The 18,688-nt window shown below is 37.3% G+C and overlaps 1 protein-coding gene across 1 annotated transcript; it reads right to left on the bottom strand.

Moving 5' to 3' along the window:
- Positions 1–291: 291 nt before the first annotated feature.
- On the bottom strand, positions 292–2,489 carry LOC122045693 (mitochondrial arginine transporter BAC2-like). The gene is made up of 2 exons (XM_042606025.1): positions 1,799–2,489; positions 292–1,208 (listed from the first exon to the last, which is right to left on the bottom strand). The coding sequence occupies exons 1-2, from the start codon at positions 2,069–2,071 to the stop codon at positions 513–515; spliced, it is 969 nt and encodes a 322-aa protein (XP_042461959.1). The 5' UTR covers positions 2,072–2,489; the 3' UTR covers positions 292–512.
- Positions 2,490–18,688: the final 16,199 nt, after the last annotated feature.

Here is an 18,688-nt window from a genome sequence, read left to right as displayed (position 1 = left end):
ATTGAACATATTAACATATTAGAGAGAAAATTAAAATTGTAATTATTGAGAAAAAATTCTGAGAAATATATTTAAGATAATAAAGATATTGTATCTAGACAATCAATAAATGTTCCAATTAGATGATGTGAAAATTATAATAAATATACACATCAAACAAGAGAAGATAAAAAAAACACTCGATTAGTAATAATAAAATAAAATAAAATTTATTTAAATAGAAATAATTATATAATAAAAAATAGCATTCAAATAACATAGAAAAATATATCTCACCTAGTGAGATGTACATGAAAGAACCAATAATACCTCCACCTGATACTTCGTATTCTTTTTCAGGAAAATAAAAAGGATTGTGCCAGACATGCACATGAACTAGTTCTGCATCTACATCAATATGACAAATAATTGAATATCTTTTTGTCCTACACAATTTAACAAAAGAAGATAACAACATTTGTGACTTGAATCAGTTTACTGATATCTCATTTTTAATGCAGCATATGAATAATTCAGGTTTCCTCCATTGTTAATGCTTCATTGCTATTGAACAAGGACCTGAGAGCTAACTCATAAGCAGTGAAGATGGCCCCATTCACCAGGAATGCGCGGGTGACTGCTGTTCCAAGCCCTCGAAACAGCACAGCTACACCCTCTTCTCGTACACTCTTGCGGAAGCAATCGACAATTCCGTTGTATTTAGGAGGAGGCTGACCTGCCTCAGGCATTGATTGTGCCTGAAGTCTGGACTTCACCACATCTAGTGGGTAGCAAACAATCCAACTTGCAACTCCGGCCAAACCTCCGGCCACAAGCATTGTGCCGAGGCTTTCTTGGCCATTCTTCCTGCAACCCGGGTGTAGCTTCTCTCTCGCGTACTCGTAGCTCCAGAAGTAGACTCCGTGAGCAGGTGCATCTCGAAGGATTGTGATCATGAGGCCTCGGTATATTCCCTTCACCCCTTCCTTCCTTATGATCTCCCTGGCCATTTCGATAGGCCCCAAACGACGACTTCGGTACCCCCTATTGCCGACCATCTGCAATTGGAGCCTTATCTTGACAAGCTCAACGGGACTTAGTATCAGAGTCTGCAGGCCACCAGTTCCGACTCCACTCAATGCGACATTTCGGTAGGAAGGAGGTTCATTGGTCTTCTTACAATCAAAAGCTCTAGACAAGACTGCATACACCTGAAAGACCATGGCATTCTGCACACAGAAAGAGACATGATTGGCAACGGAAGAAATTCTCCAATGAAATGTTACCAAGAACTTGAACAAAAGTCACATGAACATAGATAGAAGGCATTGATTCAAAGTGTTTGTAATTATTCATGGCTTTTTGTTGCAAGAAATATACACATTTGACCATGTTTAGATTCATAAAGGTGATTTAGGTCAAAACACCTTTCTTCCAAAAAGAGATGTGTTTTGTTAGGTTAGCTTTCACATCGGAGCTGATGTCACAAAACAAAGACGTTCACGATTTGTTTCTCATGTAGAGACTCCTGATTTCCTAGAACAAGCTCTTCCGATTCAACTCACACAATCTAAATCTCTTTTTGTTCTCTTTTCTAGCCGCCGTGTGGTGTCGATCGCTACGTTTATCGACCAAAAAGTTGTCTTGAAGTGGGATCGGAAGAACTTTCATCATGATTCATGAATTAAAACAGAAAGAAGCTTGCTCTTTAATTTCCTCTGATCCCCAATTCTTTGTTTATTCAGAAAACATTATTCTAATCAACCAAAGGAATCACCACCCTTTTCAGGAATTGTTTGAGAAAGGGGAGGACGAGTACCTGGAAGCTGACGGAGGCAAGCGGCGCGGCCATGCCGCGGTAGAGCGCGGCGGGGCCCTCCCGGCCAACGATGCTGCGAAGGAGGCCGATGGCCGAGGGGGGTCGTCGGGCGAGGGTGGAGGCGTTCGAGGAAGCGGGCGTCGGCGGCTGTTGGAGACGGATGCGGAGCGTGTCGAGGGGGTAGCCGGAGATGACCCCGGCCATGCCGCCGATGCCCCCGGCCACGAACTCCCTCCCCCAGCTGTTCGCCATGAACTCCGGCCAGAACTCCATGATCTTCTACTCTCATGCACACCTCCTTCTTGCCCTAAAAAAACACGACTTTTGCACGCCCAAAGGGGGGAACCGATCCGTAAACCTACCAAGGAGGCAGCTTTGCGCGCTCAATCTCTTACTTGTACCCGAAGACGGGCAGGGATGGAGACGAACGAGGATGGGGGGCGGAGACGCTGGCTCTCCTCCTCCTGGGCTTGCGCTGGGATCGAATGCGAGGGGATGATGCAGAGGGAGCAGTGCAGAAGAAGATCGAATGGTGAGGATAAGAAGGGGAATGGAGACGGTTCACGGTTGGCCGCCCTTGTCTCTATCTCGAACGCTCTGGCCTGCTTAGTTTATTAGGAACGAGAGAGCGAGAGAAGTAGTATCTATAAGGGAGGTGCGCCATGTGTGACCGCATAAGGAAGGTCGAAGGGACGGTAAGCGAAGGCGACTATTAGCGATAGGAGAAAGAAAATGGAAAAAGGATGGTAATTGACCAGCAACGACCGCCACGTCATCCTATGAGATTTGGTTGTCAAATAATTAAAATTATTATTATTTTTTTATTTATACCATGACGGCTGTCGCCTGTCGGCCTCTTATTTATAATAATAATAATAATAATAAATAAAATCATACTATATTTGCCAACAACACTGTCGTAGCTTTGATCATAATGGCTATAAATAATTTCAGTCTATTTTTATTTTATATTATAATAATTTTAATTAAAAATTGCTCTATTAATATTTGATTAATTATAATTAAATTAAATTATTTGGCTTTTACGATAGCTTTTTATACGGTGTTGATATACAAATATTTTTAAAATATAAAGTGTTAAGGGCGCTCTTTTAGCCATCTTAATTAGTTAGGCATTAATTTACTATGTCGTAAAATGAAATTATTTTGGATAAAAAATCAAAGGACGTCTGAAATTTAGGTAAATAGTAAAAAAAGGCTTTTATTTTAAATAGAAAAACGTCAAAGGTGTTATTCTCAAAATACACTTTATAAAAAGGTAGATCCGCTACTTTAGCGGTCCCCCTAGTACCGATCTCACGGATATGGAGGGAGGTCCATACAAGTACACAGGTCATAGGCGCATGGTGGGGTAAACCCCAGGTCGTCAGTTCCTGAGAATCGATTCCTGGTTATTACGCAGAGATATCATGCGCTCACCGTCTGCGCTACGCCCTGAGGACGAAAAAAATACACTTTATAACAACTACGGGTGACCAACAACGCTACGTAATATTGATAGCTGCATAATTTTTTTTTTATAATTCAGATATCCAACTCTTATATCTGATTAATCTTACATATGACTAGTATGATCCTATAAAAATTTCTTATAGGATACTAGGATTAATCAAAAACACATATAAGTTCATCATTATAAGTTTTTTAAATTCCTAAATATAATGTACCCTTGGTGAGATTTTAACCTTTGTTGCATAAGAGTCTGTTCCACCTCTTACCATCATATTATAACCCGGAGGCATAATTGTTATAATATTATTCCTTACTTCCTGAGTTATGGCTAGTTGATATAATGTATAATGTTATTCTATAATTGTTTTAACATATAAAAATTACTTTAATAGCTGCTATAATTATTTTAAAATAATTTTAATTAATATAGAATAATTTTGATGAAATTTAAATAATTATGACTATCTTATTAAAGAGTATTTTAATATAATAATATTCAAGATTTTAAAATTTAGAGTTTAAAAAATTAATCAGTAGTTGTTAAAGTGTATAGAAGATACTCATAGTTGTTATAACATTAAAAAAAAAAAAACTTAATTTTTTTAATAGTCAAAGTTTAAGATTTAAAATTTAAAATTGAAAATTTAAGTTTTAATCATAATAATAGGTAGAAGTAATTTGGTGGCTATTAGAAGTTATTCAATAGTTGTGGCGGTGGATAATCGAAAAATTTTATTATTTTATTAAAATCATAAATCTTAAATTATAAATTTTAAATATTATCCTATCAAAATAATTTTTACCAATTTAATCAAAATATCTAAATTTTATTAAAATTATTTTAAATTAATTAAAATTTTTTTAAAAATAATTATATTGGCTAGTTTCGATACGTTGTATAGCGCTCACTGATAAGCCGTTAGCAGAATAAAATATGTCTTTTTTTATTGTTTATTTTTTTATTTTTTTTTAAAGAATACCTTTTTAACATGTCCTTTTGATTTTTGTCTTTTAAAAAATTTTAATAAGTAGAGATCGGGACCCACCGGAGGTGCTCATGTCGGACTCATCACGTGAATGATACACGTGGAGCACTGCTATTTATTATATGTGAATAATGCAATAAATATACTATTTTCTTTAAAAGTTATTATTATCTTTTAAACCGCTTTGTTTTTACTGAATCGAATGAATAAATTTTCAAAATACACAAATCATATATCATAATTTATTAATTTATATATTCACATTTTATTTTAGTCTCATTCTTAAATCAATTTGATTGAAAAAAAATAAATCAATCCGACTAAAATTTTTTCTAAGCCAAATTAATTTCATTCTATTTAAAAAATTCATTAATTGATTTCGACCAAAATCGGTTGATGGATTTAAATACTTCGGAATGATATGAAATCGGTTACTATATATTAGTCTAGCTCTCCTAATTATAAAAATGATATCAAATATCAATTTAACTCAATATATTAGCAATAGTGATTCTTTAACATGAATTAGTTTTCGGATATATTCGTACTCAAAAAATTACTTCTTTCAATATATTAGGTCAAATTGATGTTTAATAGTATTTTAATAATTAGGAGAACTAGATTAATACATAGAAACTGATTTCGTATAATTCCGAAGTTTCTAAGTCCATCAGTCGATTTTGGTCGAAATCATAAACCTAGAGATCTTAAAATGACATGAAACCAGTCTTATGTGTTCGTCTAGTTTTCCTGATTGTAAAAATACTATCAAATATAAATTTGACGCAATATATTGAGAGCAATAATTTTTTTAAGACTATGGCCGAATGAACCTAAATAAAATCAATATAAGTTCATTCGGCCAAAATCAGTTAATGTACCTAGAGAGTTTGGAATGAAGTGAAATTAGATTCTATGAGTTCTTCTAGTTCTTATGATTATATTCATGCTCTTAAACATTAATTTGACCTAATATATTGAGAACAGTGATTTTTTTAATATTAATTAATTTTTCGGACACATTCATGTTTAAAAAATTACTGTTCTTAACATATTTGGTTAAATTGATGTTTGATAGCATTTTTACTATTAGGAGAACTAAATGAACACATAAGAACCGATTTCATATTTTTTTTGAGGTCTCTAGGTCCATCAGTCCATTTCGACCGAAACCGACTGATAGATCTAGAGACCTCAAAATATGTTTTTATGCGTTTATCTAGTTCTTCTTATTGTAAAAATACTATCAAACATTAATTTGATCGAATACATTGAGAGTAGTGATTTTTTAAACATAAATTAATTTTTCGGATATATTCGTGTTTTAAAATCACAACTCTCAATATATTAGATAAAATTAATATTTAATAGTATTTTTACAATCAAAAAAATTAAGCGAATACATAAAATTGATTTCATGTTATTTCGATATCTCTAGGTCCATCAGTCGATTTTAATTTACTAATAATTTTTTTTTAAAACATAGAAAGAAATAAATTCGATTGTAAACAAAATCAATCGACTATTTTTTTTCTAATTAAATTGATTTGAGGAAGAAAAAAAAAAGATACATGATTTAATAATTTTAAAACTATAATATATAATTTAAATATTTTGAAAACCTATCTAGAGTTGATAAAAAAAACCGTCTTTTTCAATTGCATATGCTTGAATTCTTTTTATAGGCATTTGTTAAATTATTTTTTTATATGACTATATTCACACTTTAATACAAACGTGAGCATGTTTTTTTTCTTGCAAACTGGTATGAGTCATCAGACTTTAAATTTTAGCTTGAAATAAAACTAAAAACAAATAAATGTTTTGAAATTAATTTATTTTTAGCTTAAAATCAATTTTATTTTAGATGAATTCTTTCAACATTATTTAGTGTTTGATTAATTTAATGACACTAGAAATACAAATAGTATATTTTTAAAGTAGGTGCTAGCCCAAGCTATAAAATTAAAATCTTAGGCTCGTCAAGCCACCTTTATTTTTTATTAATTAATTTTTAAAAAATTAAAATGCACACCAAGGTTTGCCACCTTAAAAAAAGAATTAACAATAAAAGGTTGAAAATAAAATAAAATAAAATGTTGAAATCCATATAGCAATTTGATTATCCTTTTGAGTTGTCCCATACAGTCTTACTATTTCAGCTCTAAATTAATTTTCATCTTTGAGTAAGTTTCAATATTATTCAAATCATGTACCTAATTTTTATAATATCTAAACTATATATCATATTTTTAAAATATCATACTTCTTTTTTACAGATCCATCAATTAATTTCATCTGAAAATAATTGATAGATCTTGAAAATTTCAAATTATTTCAAATTAAAATAGTGTACTTTTGAAAAGCTACTTAATGTATTTATGTCATAGAATTTAACTTTAATAGCATAAATTAAGAATAATGAATTTTTGAACTTACAAGATTTGATAAAATTTATCATAAGCTCATTATAAGACACAGGATAATAATATCCACTAATCAACACCATTAATAGATTCCTAGAACTCCCATGACTCAAAAAATATCAAATTTTTATTTTTTTTTAATGGTGCAAATCAATCAATCAATTTTATCCAAAATTTTTTGATGAACTTAGAAAACTCCTAATCATTTTAAAGCAAAATTAATATAATCATATAGTCATATAGTCATGAAAGTCTCCCTAATTTATCCATGCTCTCGTATCTAAATTTGATAGCATTAATTAAGAGCAATGAATTTTTAAACTTGTAAAGGCTCTATAAAATTTATCATAAACTCATTATAAGGACTATGACAATGATACTCACTAACCAACATCAATAATGAGTTCTTAAAACTCCCCATGTTCGAAAAATATCTAACTTTTAAATTTTTGAATGGTGTAGTTTCGGACGAAACTGACCAATGAATCTAGAGAACTTCAAATCACTTTAAGACAAAATCAATATACTCTTGAAAATCTCCTTAAAATATCTATGCTTTTATATTTGAATTCAATAATGTAAATTGAGAATAGTGAATTTTTGAATTAGTAGAGTAAAAATTTAGAGATGTGCTTTCAATTTAAGTCACTGCTCTAAATTTACGCTATCAATTTAAATCCAAAGACATAGATAAATTAAGGAGGTTTCTAGAAGTATATTATTTGTTTTGTTTGAAATAATTCGAAGATCTCTAGATCCATCAGTTAATTTTGGACAAAATTAAATGATATACTTATAGAGAAAGAGGAAGGGTATTTTAGAAATATGGTTCGTGATTAGGGATGACAATTTTGTTAGTTAGAGCCCTAAAGTCAATCATATGATGATTGTTGTATGGACTCATTGTATCATATTCCTATGTATATAAAGGTATTTATTTTGGTTATTATACTTACTTGTATTGGTGCCAAATAACTAAGTATAATAGCGTCGTTGAGTAGAAGTTCTTATATATATCAATCGATTGGTTGAATCGATAGTGAGATGATATAGAGAACATTAGTCTTAACCATTCCTAGTCAAGTATTAACATTCAGGGACAATGTTAGTGCGATGAGACTAGCATGTAGGTCAACTCGATATCTTGATCTCACAAGTCATGGATATAGAGATATCAAGTTGACACATGAGTATGCATTGGAGAATGTATACTAAATGACCCGTCATGAGAAAGTATCATGGATCGTTATATGAGTGTCATATACTTTCTCATGTGGCTATTAGTATGACTTTTAGTCCTTGGACCTAAAGTCACCATGGTTCCCTACATAAGTAGTTGCATACTTTGACTTCGTCAAACGTCACCCGTAATTGGGTGGACTATAAAGGCGATTACTAGGTATGTAACAAATTATGCGGAGGGATATGAGTGATGTAGATGGGATCTATCCCTCCTATATAACGGGAGTGACATCGTTATTCTTGATAGAGTGAGACCACTAAGTGCATGACCATGCCCAAATGATTCAATATGAGATATTGAGCTCATTTGATTAAAGTGAGTCTACTTGGAGTTCAAGATTTAGATTGATCAAAGGATGCCACCGGCTATGCCTCAAATTGATCAATCTAGATGTCAACGATAGAAAGACATTTGTCATATATTGTGAAGAGTCACAATTAGTAGTCACAAAGGTGATGTTGGATCTCAACATTCTTGTAACTTGGGTAGTAATGATGTGTTGCTAGATACCGCTCATTACTTATGCTTCTAAATGGGTTTAGGAGCATTGCCAACGTTACAAGAACCTATAGGGTCACACACAAAGGGCAATTAGATGGAGATTAGGTTCATTTGATGAACCAAGAGGATTAGGTTCATGTGATGAACCAAATTAGATTAAGAGTAATCCAAACTAGACTAATTGAGTTGGACTTAATTTGATTCATGTGTCCAATGAGTCTAATTTAGATTATGACTCATTGAATCAATTTAATTTAATGGATAGAGATTCACTAAATTAAATTGACTTGAATCAAAGGTTGGATTAGATCAACCATGGGATAATTTAAGTCAAGTTTGACTTGACTTGAGAGGGAAGATGAAGAGTCAAGTTTGACTTGACCTTGACTTGACCAAATGTCATGTCATTGTGACTTGGCAAAGGGCCGGCCAATGATGATGTGTCACATCATCAAAGGTTACATGAGTGCGTGCCACCTCATGAGGGAGACCAAGAGTTGTGACCCTTGGTATACCATGGAGATAAAAACTCCTCCATTAAGTGGCCGACCACTTAAGTGTGCATTAGGTGTGCTTGTGTAACTCCATCTTCTTCCTCCTCTTATCTTTCTCCCTCTCCTCCTCCTTGGCCGAAACCTCCATGAGTGCTAGCACACTCTAAGGTTTCTTCTCCATCCTTTTTGTTCTGTGGATACACATAGAGGGGTGTTCACTTGACACCCTTGAGATCCGGCGAACCTTGGACGAGCGGGATAAGCGAAGGGCTTCGCATCAAAGGTATAACTTCTCTACTCTCTACCATGTAGATCTAGTGTAGATCTATGTTAGAAAATCATGTACATGAAATTTTAATCTTCGCACGGATCCGGTGACATGGGACTTCGGGGTTTCCGCAACGCAAAAAGTGGTTTTTGCGGCTCGAAAGTCCCAACAGTGGTATCAGAGCCACGTGCGAAGCGTGTACGTGTTTTATTTTGGTTTTTATGAAAAACTACAGATTTGTAAGTTTCTGTATATTTACTGTTTTATGTATTTTATGGGTATTTTTCTTGTAAAAGCGGAGCAACAAGTGTTTGGTCACTTGTAGGCTTTGACTACCGAGAAACACCTTCCGAAACGGCAAGATCTCGCCCAAAATGTTTTGGGACAGTGGCTTAGGGCACTGTAAGATCGTCGTGGGACACTCGTGAGACTCATTTCATGAGAAGGGGTGCTGCCCCTAACCCCGCAAAGGGCATTGTCCCGCGATCGCACCCGAAAACCGCTAAACGAGACCGCCGGGAAGTTGTAATTTATAAAATTGTAAAAATAGTAGAAAAAATTATAGAAATTTATGGAAATTACATAATTTAGAATTATGTATAATTTTTGTGATGGTCATGGCCTAAAGACCCAATAAGATTGGACAAAATGTGTTGTAATTCATATTATGGCCTGACGCCATTTTGTGTGATGTGCGTGTTGTATTTGCTATGCGACCTGCACATCGTGCCTTTCTCTATTTTAATATTCTTGTTGTAAAATAGTTTTAGACTCGAATGTAACTCGAGTTTCACCTTTTTGTAATGTACAAAATAAGGCGGTGGAAGGTCCACTCGAGGAGGAGTTACGAGGAGGGTGCGAGTAACCCATGGCGGTCAAAGGGAGGAGCTTGGAGAAGCTGCTGACCTTAGGATTGACCGTCTGATCTTCTCATTGGCTTGAGAAGATCGTAGTAGGGTCATGATCTAATCGCAATTTAATTAATTGCTTGTGTGTGTGTATGTGATGCATGCTAGAGTAAAGTAATTAATTAGTGCCTTAACAATTAGATTAGATCTAAATCGCGTATATGATGCACCACGATTAGATTAGATCTTAATCGCGTCAACTCAAAATACCTACCATGTCGTGATACCCATCACTACCTCGATCACATGTTGTTGTTGAATCTGCTAAAGCAGAGCAATGCATATTATCTTGGTAGGGTACGGAGGGACAATCTTGGTCCCGCCTATCAACGCCTGGGTGAGTACAAACTCAATTAGATTGAGTAAAACTAGTTAAGAAGAAGAGAAGTGAGACTTCTACTTCAGGTATATATGTTATCAAAGTCAATCTATCTATTTCTTCATCATGGGTATTAGATACCGGATGTGTTTCTCACATTTGTACTAATGTGCAGGCATTGAGAAATAGCAGAGCATTGACGAAGGGCGAGGTGGACCTACGAGTAGGCAATGGAGCATGGGTTGCTGCTGTTGCTGTAGGGACTTACTTTCTATCTCTACCCTCTGGGCTTGTACTAGAATTAGATGAATGTTGTTATGTGCCTGCTCTTACTAAGAACATAATTTCAGTTTCTTGTTTGGACAAGAAAGATTTTTTATTTATAATAAAGAACAAATGTTGTTCAGTTTATTTAAATGATATGTTCTATTGTAGTGCACCTCTGATGAACGGACTCTATATTCTAGACTTAGAGAACCCCATCTATAACATAAATACCAAAAGATTCAAATCAAATGAAATGAATCAAACCTATCTTTGGCACTGTCGCTTAGGTCATATAAATGACAAACGCTTATCCCAGCTCCATAAAGATGGTTTGCTGGACTCATTTGATTTTGAATCATATGAGACATGTGAGTCATGCCTACTAGGCAAGATGACCAAGACTCCCTTTAGTGGACACAGCGAAAGAGCGACTGACTTGTTAGGACTTATACATAGTGATGTATGTGGCCCTTTCAATGTCGCTGCCAGAGGTGGTTATAGGTACTTTATTACATTTACTGATGACTTCAGTAGATATGGTTATGTGTATTTGATGACACATAAATCAGAATCCTTTGAAAAGTTCAAAGCATTCAAGAATGAAGTACAAAACCAGCTTAGCAAGAGTATTAAGATACTTTGATCAGATCAAGGTGGAGAATACCTTAGCCATGAGTTTCATGACTATCTAGCTGAGTGTGAGATTCTATCTCAACTTAGTCCTCCTGGAACACCACAGTGGAATGGTGTATCCGAAAGGAGGAATCGTACCCTATTAGATATGGTATGGTCTATGATGAGTTACACAGAGCTTCCTATATCTCTTTGGGGCTATGCTCTGGACACAGCAGCCTTCATACTCAACCGTGTTCCATTCAAGGCTGTGATAAAGACACCATATAGGATATGGACTGGGAGAGATGCTCAGGTGTCTTTTATGAGGATTTGGGGTTGTGAGGCTTACGTTCGACCTCAAGTCTCGGACAAACTGGGACCCAAATCCGATAAGTGCTATTTTATTGGATATCCCAAGGAAACGAAGAGATATTACTTCTACATTCCTAGTCAATACAAAGTAGTTGTGGCTAAGACTGGGATTTTTCTAGAAAGAGACTTTGTTTCTAGAAAAACTAGTGGGAGTACATTCAATCTTGAAAAAGTTCAGGATATGGACCATAGCACTGAAGCCTTGATGGAAGTTGAACTGGAACCACAAAGTGTTGTGGATGATGAGATTGTTCCACAAGGAGTTGAGGAACAACAACCAGTTCAAGTAGACCTACCTCTTCGCAGGTCAGATAGGGTACGTCGTCAGCCTGAGAGATACTCATTTATCTTGTCTGACCATGATGACGCTATGCACATTGAGAATGAGCCTACCTCTTATCAGGAAGCTGTGATGAGACCAGATTCTGAGAAATGGCTAGAGGCCATGAGATCCGAAATGAAATCCATGTACACCAACCAAGTATGGACTTTGGTTGATCCACCTGAAGGGATAAAACTCATTGGGTGTAAGTGGGTCTTTAAGAGAAAGACTGACATGGATGGACTAATATATAAGGGTCGTCTGAGAGCTAAAGGTTTCAAGTAAATTCATGGTATTGACTATGATGAAACCTTTTCTCCAGTAGCGATGTTTAAGTCCATTCAGATCATGCTTGCTATTGCAGCATACCACGATTATGAGATCTGATAGATGGATGTCAAAACCGTGTTTCTGAATGGAAACTTGCTCGAGGATGTGTACATGACACAACCTGAGGGTTTTATAGATCCACAACATACTGGCAGAGTATGCAAGCTACATAAGTCCATTTATGGACTAAAGTAAGCTTCTCGGAGCTGGAATCTTCGATTCGATGTTGCAATCAAACAGTTTGGTTTCATCAAGAATGAAGATGAATCCTGTGTCTACAAGAAGGTTGTAGGGAAGACAGTTGTCTTCCTTGTATTGTATATGGATGACATACTACTCATTGAGAACGACATCCCTTTGCTGCAGTCTGTAAAGACTTGGCTAAGGAATTGTTTTTCAATAAAGGACTTAGGTGAAGCAACTTGCATTCTAGGCATAAAGATCTATAGAGATAGATCTAAGAGATTGCTTATCCTAAGTCAGAGTACATATATTGACAAGGTATTACTACGGTTTGCCATGCAGAATTCCAAGAAAGGATTTCTGCCGATGTCACATGGTGTGAGTCTTTCGAAGACTCAAATTCCCTCTTCTAGAGAGGAGAGAGACCGCATGAATCAGATCCTTTATGCTTCAGCCATAGGATCTATCATGTACGCCATGCTATGTACTCATCCTGATGTCTCGTATGCTTTGAGCATGACGAGCAGATACCAGTCAGATCCAGGTGGAAGTCATTGGATAGCGGTTAAGAATATTCTTAAGTACTTTAGAAGGACTAAAGAATATTTCTTAATATATGGAGGCGATGACGAGCTAGCTGTAAAGGGTTACAGTGATGCTAGCTTCCAAACTGACCAGGATGATTATCGATCGCAGTCTAGGTTCGTGTTTTGCATAAATGGTGGTGCTGTGAGCTGAAAAAGTTCGAAGCAGGACACAGTCGCTGATTCTACAACAGAGGCCGAGTATATTGTTGCATCAGAAGCAGCAAAGGAGGCAGTTTGGATCCGCAAGTTCATTACTGAGCTTGGGGTGGTTCCTAGTATAGCCGATCCGATAGAGCTCTACTGTTACAACAATGGAGCAATTGCACAGGCTAAGGAACCTCGCTCACACCAGCGGACCAAACACATACTACGGCGCTTCCATCTCATTCAAGAGATCATCGATAGAGGAGATGTGAAGATTTGCAGAGTACCCACAGAGACTAACATCGTTGATCCCTTGACCAAGGCTTTGACACAGAGAAAGCATTATGGTCACACTAGGTCATTGGGTATTAGACCCTACACTGATTGGCAGTAGTGCTAGTGGGAGATTGTTAGTTAGAGTCCTAGAGCCAATCATATGATGATTGTTGTATGGACTCATTGTATCATATTCCTATGTATATAAAGGCATTTGTTTTGGTTATTATACTTACTTATATTGGTGCCAAATAACTAAGTATAATAGCGTCCTTGAGTAGAAGGTTCTTATCTATATCAATCGATTGGTTGAATCGATAGTGAGATGATATAGAGAACACTACTCTTAATCATTCATAGTCAAGTATTAACATTCAGGGGCAATGTTAGTGCGATGAGACTAGCATGTAGGTTAACTCGATGACTTGATCTCACAAGTCATGGATATAGAGATATCAAGTTGATACATGAGTATGCATTGGAGAATGTATACTGAATGACCCGCCATGAGAAAGTATCATGGATCATTATATGAGTGTCATATACTTTCTCATGTGGCTATTAATATGACTATTAGTCCTTGGACCTGAAGTCACCATGGTTCCCTACATAAGGAGTTGCATACTTTGGCTTCGTCAAACGTCACCCGTAACTGGGTGGACTATAAAGGCGATTACTGGGTATGTAACAAATTATGCAGAGGGATGTGAGTGATGTAGATGGGATCTATCCCTCCTATATAACGGGAGTGACATCGTTATTCTTGATAGAGTGAGACCACTAAGTGCATGACCATGCCCAAATGAGTCAATATGAGATATTGAGATCATTTGATTAAAGTGAGTCTACTTGGAGTTTAAGATTTAGATTGATCAGAGGATGCCACCGTCTATGCCTCAAATTGATCAATCTAGATGTCAAGGATAGAAGGACATTTGTCATATATTGTGAAGAGTCACAATTAGTAGTCACAAAGGTGATGTTGGATCTCAACATTCTTGTAACTTGGGTAGTAATGATGTGTTGCTAGATACCGCTCATTACTTATGCTTCTAAATGAGTTTAGGAGCATTGCCAACGTTACAAGAACCTATAGGGTCACACACATAGGGCAATTAGATGGAGATTAAGTTCATTTGATGAACCAAGAGGATTAGGTTCATGTGATGAACCAAATTGGATTAAGAGTAATCCAAACTAGACTAATTGAGTTGGACTTAATTTGATTCATGTGTCCAATGAGTCTAATTTAGATTATGACTCATTGAATCAATTTAATTTAATGGATAGAGATTCACTAAATTAAATTGACTTGAATCAAAGGTTGGATTAGATCAACCATGGGATAATTTAAGTCAAGTTTTACTTGACTTGAGAGGGAAGATGAAGAGTCAAATTTGACTTGACCTTGACTTGACCAATTGCCATGATCATTGTGACTTGGCATAGGGCCGGCCAATGATGATGTGCCACATCATCAAAGGTTACATGAGTGTGTGCCACCTCATGAGGGAGACCAAGAGTTGTGACCCTTGGTATACCATGGAGATAAAAACTCCTCCATTAAGTGGTCGACCACTTAAGTGTGCATTTAGTGTGCTTGTGTAACTCCATCTTCTTCCTCCTCTCATCTTTCTCCCTCTCCTCCTTCTTGGATGAAACCTCCATGAGTTCTAGGGCACTCTAAGGTTTCTTCTCCATCCTTTTTATTGGTGTGGATACACATAGAGGGGTGTTCACTTGACACCCTTGAGATCCGGAGCACCTTGGACGAGCGGGATATGCGAAGGGCTTCGCATCAAAGGTATAACTTCTCTACCCTCTACCATGTAGATCTAGTGTAGATCTAGGTTAGAAAAAACATGTACACAAAATTTTAATCTTCGCACGGATCTTGTGGCATGAGATTTCGGGGTTTTCGCAACGCAAAAAGCTATTTTTGCGGCTCGAAAGTCCCAACAAATTTTCCTTCGAACCTGATGGAGGATCCGATATCCGTCCTGAATAGAGGAGGTGTCACGCCCTGGGGGAATCCTTGCCAGAAGAAATTTCGGCAACATCTCCCTTGTACTGGTGACAATCTGAAACTTACTACATCAATCCAGATACCTCGACCAATACGGCCGGAACAATAACAATAAATAATAATGCAAACTCCCACGCAGTTTAATAGTAATACTAAACTAAAGCAATGATAAGGAAAAATCATCTCAAAAATCCTACTCAACTACACCCATAAACCTCAAATCACGATATCCTACTCAACTACACCCATAAAACTCAAATCACAACGCAATAAAAATCAACTCACCTCTTCTGTCATCTAGGCAGACATGTAATGGAACAAATCTAATAAAACCCATCAAAAATTAAAACAAAACCATACCATATCCATAGAAACAAAACTAGTACAAGTCTAGATAGTATAATAAAAAAAGAAACCAAAAAATTATCCTCGCGAACTGCAGGGGTACTAGTGACTGGAACTCTCAGGACAACCTCAACCTGAAATAGTAATAACCACGGGGTGAGTCAACTACTCAGCGGGTAAATACTGACATACATAGTAAGAAATATAACAAATAGAACTAATCATGCGTACAATCTCCTGATATAAGAAGGATAAATGCAACTGAATAAAATAGGAGAACAACTGTACTAACCAGGACCTGGTGTATGGATAATAAACTGAGAGGTATATAGAAATCCTGTATGCATGTCAAACATATGCATCCACCCAATATGCAGCAAATAAATGTAGCAAACACAAGCAATAAATGTATCAATGCGTATGATGCCAATGACATGTCCTGGTCACCCCTACTGCCAGTCAGCCATCTCACACACGATGGTGAGACCGAGTGGGTAGGGCTGTGACAACCGTGCACTCTGCCATCACTGCTCCTGATGAGTGACCGAGTGGACGGGATGCTGTCGGAGTACACCTATCCTCCTTACCCCAAATCATAAGTAGGGGAGCTCAATGCTCTCATCAACCTGAGCAAGTCCAGAGAGGGATCCCTGTCCTGCTACAACGCTGCGTCACACTACCCATGAGTGGACCAACGGAGCCCTTGATAGAGCAACCTGCTGCAACACACCCTGCCTGATAAAATCCACTAACCCATGAGTGGTTGTGTGTGCAGATTCATGTAACTGACGATGTGTTCAATAATAATGGAGCCGACTATCGCACAACATGCAATCATGCGAGATGGTGCATGACACTAAGCATGGAAATATCCTGAACCTATCAATCTCTACAAAATGTGTACCATAGAACAAATTGACTAAATCAATGGTCTAGGTACGCAGGTCAGATAAAATATCAAAACCTAGGTCCTGAACATAATAAAGCATGGTTATGTCACTACCTCTATAAGCATATATAATCATGTGGTAATAACATGAAATGCATAACAGGTAAACCAACATGTAACAGGTATCTGGTAGTGATAAACCGATGCAGATATGAAACATAATCATTACTATTTGTTAAAAACTACTATGCATATCAAATGACATATCTAAAAGATAAGTCATGGTACTCGCCTCCAATAGAAAGGTCCAATCCAACGTCGAGATACTCGTCTCGCGTCAAAGTCCTGTGTCACCAATAAATATATATTTTTATTTAGCTATAATTTAAATGAATAACTAAATAAAATCCTTAAAAATAATTTAGGGAAAACCCCTAAACCATAAACCTCAACCTACCTAAATTAAATCCAACACAATTAACGAACCTTAATTAGATCCATCATACACATATACTTTCATGAATAATTACTAACCATTCCCCCATCATATAGGATTAGGCTAATCATGAAACAAACTCCAAAACTCAGTGCCCAACTATTAGGCCACTGCCAGATATACGAGCTGTCAGAAAATAGTGACTGGTGCCACAGTGACCAGCCCAACCATTAATTCAAATTTGAGCTACAACAAGAAACAAATTCCTACTTCTTACCGCAATTCGGATGTATCACTGTTGATCCAAAATCGAAGACATTGGCTACTGAAACAAGAATGGAGCCGCTGTTGGAAACCAAGAAAACACCAATGTGATCAATTAACCCACTAGCACAAGAATTGGGAAAACAGAACCCTACCTGCCTTACACTAATCTTCTTCCTCTGTCCTTGAATCTGTGTCTTCTCTGTGGAGGAGGCAACGCATGGGAGGTGTGACCACAGTGAGGTCGTGAGGGAGAAGGTATGGAGGCAGTAGCGTGAGGGAAGAAAAGCTCGCCACTGGATGGCTAGTCGACTGACGCTAGGGCACAAGGTCAGCGGCGCTGCTCGGGTCGAGAGACGGTAGCGACGTCGGCAGGGCATAGTGGCAGCAGCCGACGCTAGGGTACAAGGAAAGGAGAAGCGAAGTTCGGCGAAGCAGACTCGACGACGTCACGATTAAATCTAGGGCAGAGGATCACGGGTGCTAGTGTGAGGCGCCGGCGCTAGATCAAGGACCGACAGTGGTTTGTGCGTTGCCGGCGCTTGGGTAGGGATAGAAAAGGATCGGCTCGGGGAGGAAGAAGGAGAAGAGAAGAAGAGGATTGGGCAGAGGCGAGACTTGTCCAGGGTTTTGTATGCAAGTGGAGGAAGACACCGCCGTGTGCGGTTAGGGCAAGGGAGGAGACGGCGCGAAGGAGGGGGCGATGGCGTTCGGCTGGGGAGAAGAAAAAAAAGGAAAAAAAAAGAAAAGAAAAATAACTTTTCCTCGCTTAAATGGGGTACCTTAAACAGGCTTTCCCGGGGTCCAGTTTTTATCCCCAAAACTGAAGCCATACGGTCTCCGAAAAAATTTCTGAAAATTTCCTTATGGTTATTTTGTTGGGTTTTTCGGGCCGCGAAAACCGCTTTTCGCGTCGCGGAAACCCCGAATCGCCCAAGCCACGGATCTCGTGCAAGGTAAAATCGAACGAAAATACGAGTACGAGTTTGAAAACTTTAATCTACAGTAGATCTACATAAGGATAAACCATTTATACCTTTGATGCGATGCCCTTCGCGTTCCCGCTCGTCCAAATGATGCCAGATCTCAAGACCGTCAAGCGCCGGTCCTCTAGAAGTATCCACACGGACACACTAGATGGAGATGACCAAAAACCAAGGTGTGCTAGCACCTATGTGGTTCGGCCAAGGGAGGAGAGGGAGAGGGAGAGCTTGAG

Source organism: Zingiber officinale, chromosome 2B (assembly GCF_018446385.1).
Source record: "Zingiber officinale cultivar Zhangliang chromosome 2B, Zo_v1.1, whole genome shotgun sequence".
Taxonomy (NCBI): domain Eukaryota; kingdom Viridiplantae; phylum Streptophyta; class Magnoliopsida; order Zingiberales; family Zingiberaceae; genus Zingiber; species Zingiber officinale.
Note: the sequence above shows the minus strand (reverse complement) of the source record. Positions and strands in the feature narration are given on the sequence as shown.